The sequence below is a fragment of the Triticum dicoccoides genome, chromosome 5B (assembly GCF_002162155.2).
Source record: "Triticum dicoccoides isolate Atlit2015 ecotype Zavitan chromosome 5B, WEW_v2.0, whole genome shotgun sequence".
Lineage (NCBI taxonomy): Eukaryota > Viridiplantae > Streptophyta > Magnoliopsida > Poales > Poaceae > Triticum > Triticum dicoccoides.
In genome coordinates, this window is record NC_041389.1 from 488213964 (window position 1) to 488224184 (window position 10221).

General features: G+C 41.9%; 1 protein-coding gene across 2 annotated transcripts; it reads left to right on the forward strand.

Moving 5' to 3' along the window:
* Positions 1–548: 548 nt before the first annotated feature.
* On the forward strand, positions 549–5421 carry LOC119311045. Of its 2 annotated transcripts, XM_037586664.1 has the most exons (14): positions 549–682; positions 1134–1258; positions 1346–1477; positions 1580–1710; positions 1786–2061; positions 2185–2336; positions 3515–3576; positions 3686–3745; positions 3838–3975; positions 4055–4179; positions 4238–4522; positions 4652–4785; positions 4930–4968; positions 5062–5421. In XM_037586664.1, the coding sequence occupies exons 2-14, from the start codon at positions 1144–1146 to the stop codon at positions 5192–5194; spliced, it is 1782 nt and encodes a 593-aa protein (XP_037442561.1). In that variant the 5' UTR covers positions 549–682; positions 1134–1143; the 3' UTR covers positions 5195–5421. The 2 variants fall into 2 exon arrangements, with proteins under 2 accessions (XP_037442561.1, XP_037442563.1); XM_037586666.1 differs by lacking the exon at positions 5062–5421 and having other exon boundaries at positions 4884–4968.
* The last annotated feature ends 4800 nt before the right edge of the window (positions 5422–10221 follow it).

Consider the following 10221-nt stretch of genomic DNA (forward strand, 5'->3'; position numbering starts at 1 on the left):
CCCCCCTTTCTCTCCCTTACCCTAACCCTAGCCATGGCCGGCACTTCAAGCTCCTCGGCGGGGAAGTAGTTGAAGAAGAGGAGCATGGTAGTGCGTTGTCAGCGTCGTCGCCGCTGCCGGCGCAAGCTCCAATTTCGTCTGGTATGTTGCCGCCTAAGAGGGGGATAGATCGGGGAGGGGGCCATATTGCAAAGTTTCTCGCCTGGCTGTTGTGCCCTCTGTCGACGTGGCATGGGTCAACGCACCACGCGGGCAGGTCAACGACCCCTAATTAAAAAAAGGACCTCGGATGAACCATTTACTAAAGAATTAGGACCTAAAGGTGCATTTTTAAAGAAATAGGACTAAAGTGACACAGCGACAAACTTTTAGGACCTCCGGTGCATTTAACTTTTTTTTTCTTGCGAAGAAATACCTTTCCTCTTCCTCCCGGATTGACCCCTTCCTCCTCCGCGCCGCTCTCGTGTTCTGACCTACCCAAGTTCCAATCCATCCCCATCCACGCCGCTCTAAAATCTATCGTGTAGCATCAGGTGTTCCCTAGAGCTGCCGCCTTACGGTAGCTTAGCATCACCGCAACCGTCTTCTCCGCATCTCGTCGCCGCCATCGCTGTTCCCCTCTGCCTCGTCGTGTGCCTGCTGTCTCCACCACCGTCCGCAACATTGGGCACTGTTCTCCTAGGTATGAGTTTTCGTCTGCCGGTGATTAGTTAATCCAAAACAAATCTCAACAAGTTTTGGATGCGCACCATCTGGATTCGCCCTTACGATGTGCAAAGTTGAACGGTTTAACCCCAACCTGAAATTGGGTTGCGTTCTTTCTTTTTCGAACAGCAGTTAAAATTTGTGCGTTCTACTTATGTCCGGGACTAGCGCAATAATTTTTTGCACTGATCTTACGCACTCTGTTCTTTTTTTTTTTGAGGGGTTACGCACTCTGTTCACGCGTCGGGGTTATCCAAGTTAATTTTGCGGGTTTAGTAAATAATGTATTAGCTCAAGGACCATATCATCTGACATAAACTGTAAGACTTAAAATAGGGACCTTTTCTTTGATGATCTGTGATGATTCTATAACCTTGTGTTACTGTTGATGACAGAACATTTTGAGACTTTACTTTTTTGTGGTTCAGTGTTGGGAATATGCTGCAAATTAAGAGGGGTACCGATGATGGTCTCATAGAAAATCTCAGAGAAAGCTCAAAAAAGAATAGAACTTGCATTGGTAGAGAAGAGATTCTTGATTTGTCGATTTCAGGTCTGCCAACACTTCATTATTCTACACATGTTTTTCCAGATCTATTGGAGCACTCACAACTGCGCTGTCTCATGTTTGTTTACCTAGGTGACTTACATCGGGATAGCACTTTGGAAGAACAAATTGAAAGCGATTCTGGTCAAAGCATCTGGAGTGAGCTCAGTGAACAAGTTACTTCAGAATTTTCTACAAATGTTGTCTGCCTTGCTTTGTGTGCTGGTGACTATGTTGTTTCACCCTTCTAGCCTCTTTTTTAAAATAATTTTATTTTATAATGTTACAATGCTAGTTATAGATGACCAAAGTTACATCATTGTGTAGGACATGATGTGTTATTTGCGTGCTCAGGCATAGCCGTGCACTGCCAGGTTCATTTTGCAAGGTTTCTGACTTCAGCAAGTTTGGTCAGAGCTTTCAATGATCTTAAAAGAGAAGGCCATGATGGCTTGAAGGTTGGTGCTGCTAATCATCATTCACTTAATTTTCTTGTTTACGTAAGTTAACTGCACCATTCTGTATCATTATAGATCCAAGTGCAGCGCAAAGGCTATGTTGCCAGAGGGTCATTGGGGGACTATAATTTCGATCAGGGAATTGCTCTTGTCAGCATAAAGCTTTTCACCCTTGGTGTTAATCCAGTGAAACTCTATCATCAGCTGGGATTTCTTCCTTGTAGTAAGGTAGTATCTGTAGCATGTGCAACCACTGGCAAATTAATGGTCACAAGTGGAATACTGACCGATGATACAAGTGGATCTGAAAATGGCAAAGAGCTTATGTTCTCAACTTGTAAAATCTCCAAGGTACACTTGCTCTTTGGTCTGAGTATTTGATATGTAACTATATGCACTGAAAAGTAACTCTGATGCATAAAAATGACATTTCACTTTGTTTGGTTCCAATGTAACCCTTGTCATATTTGCTAGGATTGGGAAGGCGGAGCACTTTTTGATTATGATGGAAACTTTGTTGGCATGAACCTTTCTTCGGTTGAGGAAAGAACATCTTTTTTGCCAACTAGTATAATTATCAAACATTTGGAACAATTTGTGCCAAACATGGAAGTTAAGGTAGTCAGGTATGTCATGTGTATTTGCATTTATTTGCTTACCAAAGTTTGTTCACCCTTATTCCTATACAATTTCCTCCTTGGATTTTAGTTTTTTGAGTAATACTGGAGCTTAATTAAACTATAAGCCATTTCAGTTGCCAAACAACTTTCAAGGCTTATGAATCTTGCAAGAATCTGGATTGTTGGGTGTTGTTCCTTTTGTAGCTTTATTATCTTTAATTTTTAGTTTCTTGCAGTTTCCATTTTTTTTCTCCCTTGATATCAACTTGATTCTTTGCTGCCTCTGCCAAGAATACCCACATTGCTTCAATATCGAACTTGGTAGATTTTTCTAATTTAAGTAATGTTTTTTGTTTTGTTCGGACTTGAAATGTGAAGGGTTTGTGATAGTCTCCTGAACCTAGAGGTTGTGTAGTATTTGCTCAGTTCTCCACACAACTTTGCCCTTCGGATCATCCCAGGATAACTAGTCTTAGAGGCCTTGCAGTGGCCTCCACCGACCTCATATTCATTGTGGCAGCCGATGACTCATCTCCGCGATTGCCCTAGATGGTAGAAGCAGCATTACTGCTGCTGAAGGTAGTATGGTTGTACCGCCGCCGGCGATGGCATCTTTGTCTTCATGTCAACCGAATCTGGTGCCACCTCCACCTCCGAAGACACAGCCTTCAGCCAACATCGATACAGTAAACCTTAAGCAGATGCGCTGTAGCGCCTTGGTCAGCTACGGTTGCCGATTGCACCATTGTCAGTTTGTCACCTTCGTGAGGGGCTTGGCCCTCCGCCCTCAGCACTGTGACTGCTGCACTAATAACTGCCAATCTGCGTTTAATCTCCCTGTCTAATAGCAGCGCCAACGAGAAAACCCTGCTGCTAGCCATTGATGGCGGAGCAGCAGGTGGTTGCTCTGATAATAGGATAACTAGGATATACTTCTCTAAACAATAAATACTCTTGATTCATTGTCTGATTTGTATGGGGTACAAATATAAGTACAATTACATGTCCACTTTCATACAGGCAGACAAATAACTTATCTCCTATACTGTACTAAACTAATCTTACGTTTCCCAACAACACTGGGATATTATCCCTTACTTTTTGCAATTCTATTCATCTGATGCTGCGTATGTGTGATGTTTTCGTCCATTTTACTTGAGTTGCAAGTTTACTATGTCCTGCAGGCCTGTAACACTACGGAGATATGAGGAAATACAACCCAGGCCCTATATGCACTATCCAAGAGGTGAACACGTGGCCAGACATTTTATAGTTCATATCTCTCATGACCTCAATGCTAATCAGCTAACCTTATTTACACTATCTTCATATGTGTGTCTGATTTGGGAACCTAGACATATATGGGGATCTAGACTCCTTGGGCTATCCAAAGCAATCAACAACTACTATCAGTGGTTAGTCAATGCTTGTAATTTGGTCCTGCATTGCGCTCATTTACGCATTTCCTCTGCCTCTGACAACTATTCTACCGTCTATCATTGAACAGAGGGCTTGATTTTGGTTAATACTTTCGAAGAGACTTTTGGTGAAGTATATGATTCTGGTAAAGGTGTCTGGAGCCGACTCAGGAAAACAATTTCTAATCATTTCCATCAAGTTGTTGTCTCACTTGCTTCATTCATCGGTAATCAATCTCAGAGTGATGTGCTATATACTTCTCCACATTTCAACTTGGCTATCAATTATAACTGGTATATATGCAGGAGAAACAAGGATTTTTGCATGCACAGGCTTATTTATTGATTGGAATGGATGCACCACCATTTTGACTTCAGCAAGTTTGATTCGGGATCCTAACGATGGAAACAAGATTGCTGAAAACTTGAAGGTTTGTTCTTGATGTGGTCCTTGCATTTTCTGCTTAGGTCTCACAGTGCGATTTGCAGATTGAAGTCAATATTCCAAACGAAGGATGCAAAAAAGGGATATTACAACATTGTAATTTACATTACAATGTTGCTCTTGTTGATGTCGAGAAGTTCCGTCCTCTTTGTTCATCTAAGATTCTTGAAGAAAAGTGGGACCCTAGAATTCTTGAAGATCCGAATGTAGTAGCTGTTGGGCGCTGCTTCAAATCAGGCATGTTAATGGCTACACATGGAAAACGGACTGACTGGTCAGGCATGCTTGATTGCAGAGATCTTCGGTACTCCAGTTGTACAATCACTAAGGTTAGTATTGCTCTTGGCGATATTCTTAGTTGACGTATCCATCGCATGATGTACTAAACCATATCCCTTCACCATTACAAATGGAAACTTCTCCATCCGAAAAAATTCAGTGTCGCTTTTGCTTGCTAGGCCGGGATTGGAGGGCCCCTGTTTGACTTTAGGGGGAGATTTGTTGGCATGAACTTCTATGATAAGAAAATAGGGACCCCCTTCGTGTTTAAGGATCATATTTGTCGACTGCTGGCACAGTTTGAGGGAAAAAGGTATGCATACTTAGAATGTTTGTTTGACGTATTCAAGTGCATGCCATGTGAGGTTTGAGATGATTGCATGACATGCTAATTTTTGCATCTTCTCAAAGGAAAAAATAAATCTTTCTATTAAATCTAGCCTACTGTGTTCGACAGCACCGTTGATGAAGTTGGCAGTGTTGATAAACCAATTAGGTATGCCTTTAATTTACGCATCTCTTTGATATTTTGCATAAAAACTGCCGATAACATTACTATGCATGGAAAATTACCAAATGATGGAAACAGGTGGCCTGTGCCCAAGCCGTGTTGGCGCCACCCGGATGATGAGCTCGATGATTTGCGCCCACCTGGGCATGGGGAAAAATCTGATAGATTCGGATTTACATATGTGCGTGGAGTCAGAGTTGACTACCATTAGATGACTCTTTCTATGCTCCGTTGGATTACCTTTAGACGACTTTTTCTCTGCTCCGTTGGATTATCGTTCTCCATATTGTCGATCTGGTGAACCTGTTGGCTGTCTTGTATTCTAATGTTTGAACCAACATTTTGGTGTTCATCTGCTGTCATAGTTGAAATTGTACTACTTGTGCACTGATTCCATATGATGGTACTTTATCGTGTTACTTAAACTGTAATGTGTAATGATGTGCAACCATTGGCCAGAATTTCTGTTGGGCATAGTTTTGCTTCAAATTCTCAAATTGGATGATAAAAGTATCGTATAAAATTTTAAAGGGTGGGTGATTTAAACATAAAAATTAGTTTCTCGGATTTTACGCCCCTTCTACCTTGTAACCAATGTCCACTTTTCCCTCTTGTGTCGACATGCGTGCAGCAATAACTTGTTCCATGGTAAGTGTTCTGGTATCGAACATATAAACGCTGCTAGAGTACGCGCCATTCCAGCGCCATCTCCGTTTCAAATTCACCCTGTGCCTTGCGCGCGGGCCAGCCTAGCAGTGACACGGTGTGTGCGTGTGTGTGTCCGGGCGAAAGCAGCGGTGTTCGTGGGTTGGCAGTGTTAAATATAATTCTGTAATTAGGGGGAAATCTCCCCTTGCCCAAAACCGTCGTTGCAGTTTGTCCCGCAACCGACGCCTCCCTTCGCTCTCCTAGAACCGATGCCCGCTCGAGGGATCGTCGTGTCTCTTCGGGACATATAAAAGGGGCCTGTAACCATCGATCAAGAGATAAATCACTTTCAATTCAAAACATGTTATGAGCACGTAGAACAACCAGCGAAGAGCGAAAGAGAAAAAAAAGGGAGGGAAAGAGCACTCGCCGCCGTTTTCTACGGGGACAATTCGATGGAAGAGGAATTATGCCTTGTGGACAGTGGTACCACAAACTCCATACTGAGGGAGATAAAATATTTTCAAACTCTGAAAAAGATGAATGGAGATATTCTAACTATCGCTGGACGCGATACAGTGATTGTTGGTACTGGACGTGCCATATTCACCCTCCCAAGCGGTACACAAGTGACGATTGAGGATACGTTATTGTACCCCGACTTATCACGTACCCTGATCAGTTATCGAGATATCCGTAAGAATGGTTTTCACATTGAAACCCATGAAGACAACAAAGAGGAGTATCTACTCTTTACTAAAGATGACGGATATGGCAAAAAGGTACATGAGAAAATTCCTTCTCTATCGTCTGGTTTGTACTATACATACATCAAACCCGTGAAACATGTTGCATACAAAGTAATTTTTCAGAATGTTAACGCATTCCAAACCTGGCATGATCGCCTAGGCCATCCTGAAATAGGGATGATGAGAAAAATTACTAGCAATTCCATTGGTCATAATTTGCTTGAGTCAAAATTTCCTCAATCTTCTGATTTTGTGTGCATATCTTGTGCCACGGGAAAGCTAATTTTGAGGCCCTCACACCTCAAAATACAAGCTGAACCACTTCAGTTCCTTGAACGTATTCAAGGAGACATTTGTGGTCCCATTCAGCCATTATCTGGACCTTTTCGATATTTCATGGTTCTGATTGGCGCATCTACACGATGGTCACATGTGTGTCTTCTATCCACACGAAACCATGCATTTGCCAAGATAATGAGGCAAATCATTAAGTTGCAAGCCCATTATCCTGAAAGTCGAATTAAGTCAATTCGAATGGACAATGCTGCAGAATTCTCCTTACGTGATTTCAATGATTATTGCATGGCTTTGGGGATTGAAGTTCAGCACTCTGTTCCATATGTTCATACACAAAATGGTTTGGCTGAAGCATTGATTAAGAGGATCAAACTCATTGCAGGATCTTTATTGACGAACTGCAACTTGCCAACCTCTTGTTGGGGTCACGCTGTTTTACACGCTGCTGACTTGATACAATTGAGGCCAACTGCATATCACAGTTCTTCCCCTCTGGAATTGGTACGTGGAAATCCTCCAAGCATTTCCCATCTGCGTAAGTTCGGATGTGCTACATACATCCCGATCTCACCACCATAGCGGACATCTATGGGCCCACACTGGAAGTTGGGGGTCTATGTGGGGTACAAATCGCCGTCGATTATCAAGCATGGTTTTCACTTTCAGTGAGATTTCAGTGGAATTCACTGAATTTCAGTAATTTCAGCAGACACTGAAATATTACGTTTCGGTCAAAATATTTCAGCAATTTCAGTATAGCACAACAATTCCAATATTTTTCAAAATATTTTTTAAAATTTTTAAATTTTTAATTGAATTCAAGTGAATATTTCGGTAATTTGGCTGAAATGGAAACTGAAATAACTGAAATTCATTGAATTTCAGTGATTTCGGTTGGTGCTGAAATTTTTCTGAAACTGAAATTGAAAACCATGTTATCAAGTACCTGGAACCCCTGATTGGGGATCTGTTCACAACCCGTCACGCTGATTGCATATTTAATGAGGAATATTTTCCGGCATTAAGGGGAGATTTCAAGTACCAGAAAGAATTCCCGGAAATTGATTGAAATGCTCATGCCATTTCATCCTCTGATCCACATACCCAAGAGACCGAACTTCAAGTTCGGAAGATCATTAATTTGCAACATCTTGCAAATAATCTGCCAGATTCATTTACTGATTTGAAAGGTGTTGCAAAATCCAGAAACACGCCAGAAAGAGTGGAGGTACCAATAAAAACCACTCAACTTCCTATTCCCAAAAAGAGGGGGAGTCGTACGGCCTCTGACCTAGAGCATCCTTCTAGAAAGCAGCAAAGGAAATCAAGGAGAAAAACCTCAGAGTCAGTAAATGCAGGTCAACTCAACGTTGACAAACACCTGATGGGTAGTATACACCCAGTGGAAGGGCAACCTCCACAACCCAGTTCCAGTGTGCACAAACTGACTGGGACATCGGAACACCCAGACTCGATCGTATTGGGAAATCACAAAGAGTCACTAGGGGTGTAGGAAATTTCCATCAACTATGTTGATTCTGGAGAATCATTTGACTGCAAGACTACGACTGTCGACATATATTTTGCTGAAAAGATTGCAGATACCCTTCTCACTGATCATGATCCAAGGTCTATCGTTGAGTGTCAAAAGCGCTTCGACTAGCCTAAATGGAAGGATGCAATCCAAGCAGAAATTGCCTCGCTTAACAAAAGAAAGGTATTCACTGAAGCAATACCTACACCTCCCAGTGTTTTCCCTATGGGATTCAAATGGGTTTTTCTCCGGAAACGGAATGAGAACAATGAGGTGGTGAGATATAAAGCAAGGCTCGTAGCACAAGGTTTGATGCAAAAACCCGACATTGATTTCACTGATACATATTCTCCAGTAATGAGTGCAACCACTTTCCGATACCTTATATCCTTGGTAGTGCAAAATCGTCTATCTATGCAGTTGATGGACGTCGTGACCACATATCTTTACGGGTCCGAATCTAGTGACCCATAAAGATATGCGGTCACGACGTCCATCAACTTATGAAGGTTCCTGATGGAATCTCTGTCCTGAATAAAAATGCAAAATGCAACATGTATTGTGTAAAGCTAAATAAGTCATTATATGGCTTAAGGCAGTCGGGGCGGATGTGGTACAACCGACTGAGTGAGTTCCTTCTTCAGAAAGGTTACTCCAATAGTGTTGATTGCCCATGTGTCTTCATCAAGAAGTCCTCTACATGATTTTGCATCATTTCTGTGTATGTTGATGATCTCAACATCATCGGCAGCACACCAGACATTGATGAAGCACGCAATCACCTAAAGATTGAATTTGAGATGAAGGATTTGGGTAAAACCAAATTTTGCTTAGGCATTCAACTTGAGCACCTTCCCTCAGGAATCATGGTACACCAATCTACCTATATCTAGAAAATATTGGAGAAATTCAATATGGACAAACCCTATCCATCTAAAACTCCCATGGTGGTTCGATCTCTAGACGTGGAGAAAGATTCGTTCAGACTGAGGGATGATGGAGAAGAGGTCTTGGGACTGCTACGTCTTGAGCTTGCGTTGCTTTTCCTTGAAGAGGAAAGGGTGATGCAGCAATAGTAGCATAAGTATTTCCCTCAGTTTTTGAGAACCAAGGTATCAATCCAGTAGGAGGCTCCTCAAAAGTCCCACGCACCTACACAAACAAACAAAGAACTCGCAACCAACGCAATAAAGGGGTTGTCAATCCCTTCACGGCCACTTGCAAAAGTGAGATCTGATAGAGATAGTATGATAAGATAAATATATTTTTGGTATTTTATAATATAGATTGGAAAAGTAAAGATGCAAAAAAAAGTAGATTGAAAGCTTATATGATAAAAGATAGACCCGGGGGCCATAGGTTTCACTGGTGGCTTCTCTCAAGATAGCATAAGTATTACGGTGGGTGAACAAATTACTGTCGAGTAATTGATAGAAAAGCGAATAATTATGAGATTATCTAGGCATGATCATGTATATAGGCATCACGTCCGTGACAAGTAGACCGACTCCTGCCTGCATCTACTACTATTACTCCACACATCGACCGCTATCCAGCATCATCTAGAGTATTAAGTTCATAAGAACAGAGTAACGCATTAAGAAAGATGACATGATGTAGAGGGATAAACTCATGCAATATGATATAAACCCCATCTTTTTATCCTCGATGACAACAATACAATATGTGCCTTGCAACCCCTATTGTCACTGGGTAAGTGAAAGGATCGATATAGTTGACTAGAGGGGGGGGGGGTGAATAGGCAACTAACAATTTTTAGCTTTTCTTTACCAAATTAAACTTTGCATCAAAGTAGGTTGTCTAAATACGCAACTAGGTGAACAACCTATATGATGCAACAACAATAAGTGCACAAGCAAGCAAGGGATACAACGCAAAAAGCTTGCACAAGTAAAGGCGCAAGATAACCAAGAGTGGCGCCGATGGAGACGAGGATGTGTTACCGAAGTTCCTTCCTTTTAAAGGGAAGTACGTCTCCGTTAGAGCAGT

Excerpts from the sequence above, each read along its gene's own strand:
- LOC119311045 (XM_037586664.1), top strand. The coding sequence starts at position 1,144 with ATGCTGCAAATTAAGAGGGGTACCGATGATGGTCTCATAGAAAATCTC. Across the intron at positions 2,337-3,514 it reads ATGGAAGTTAAGGTAGTCAG|GCCTGTAACACTACGGAGAT; the intron begins GTATGTCATGTG and ends TATGTCCTGCAG. Across the intron at positions 3,577-3,685 it reads CTATATGCACTATCCAAGAG|ACATATATGGGGATCTAGAC; the intron begins GTGAACACGTGG and ends TTGGGAACCTAG.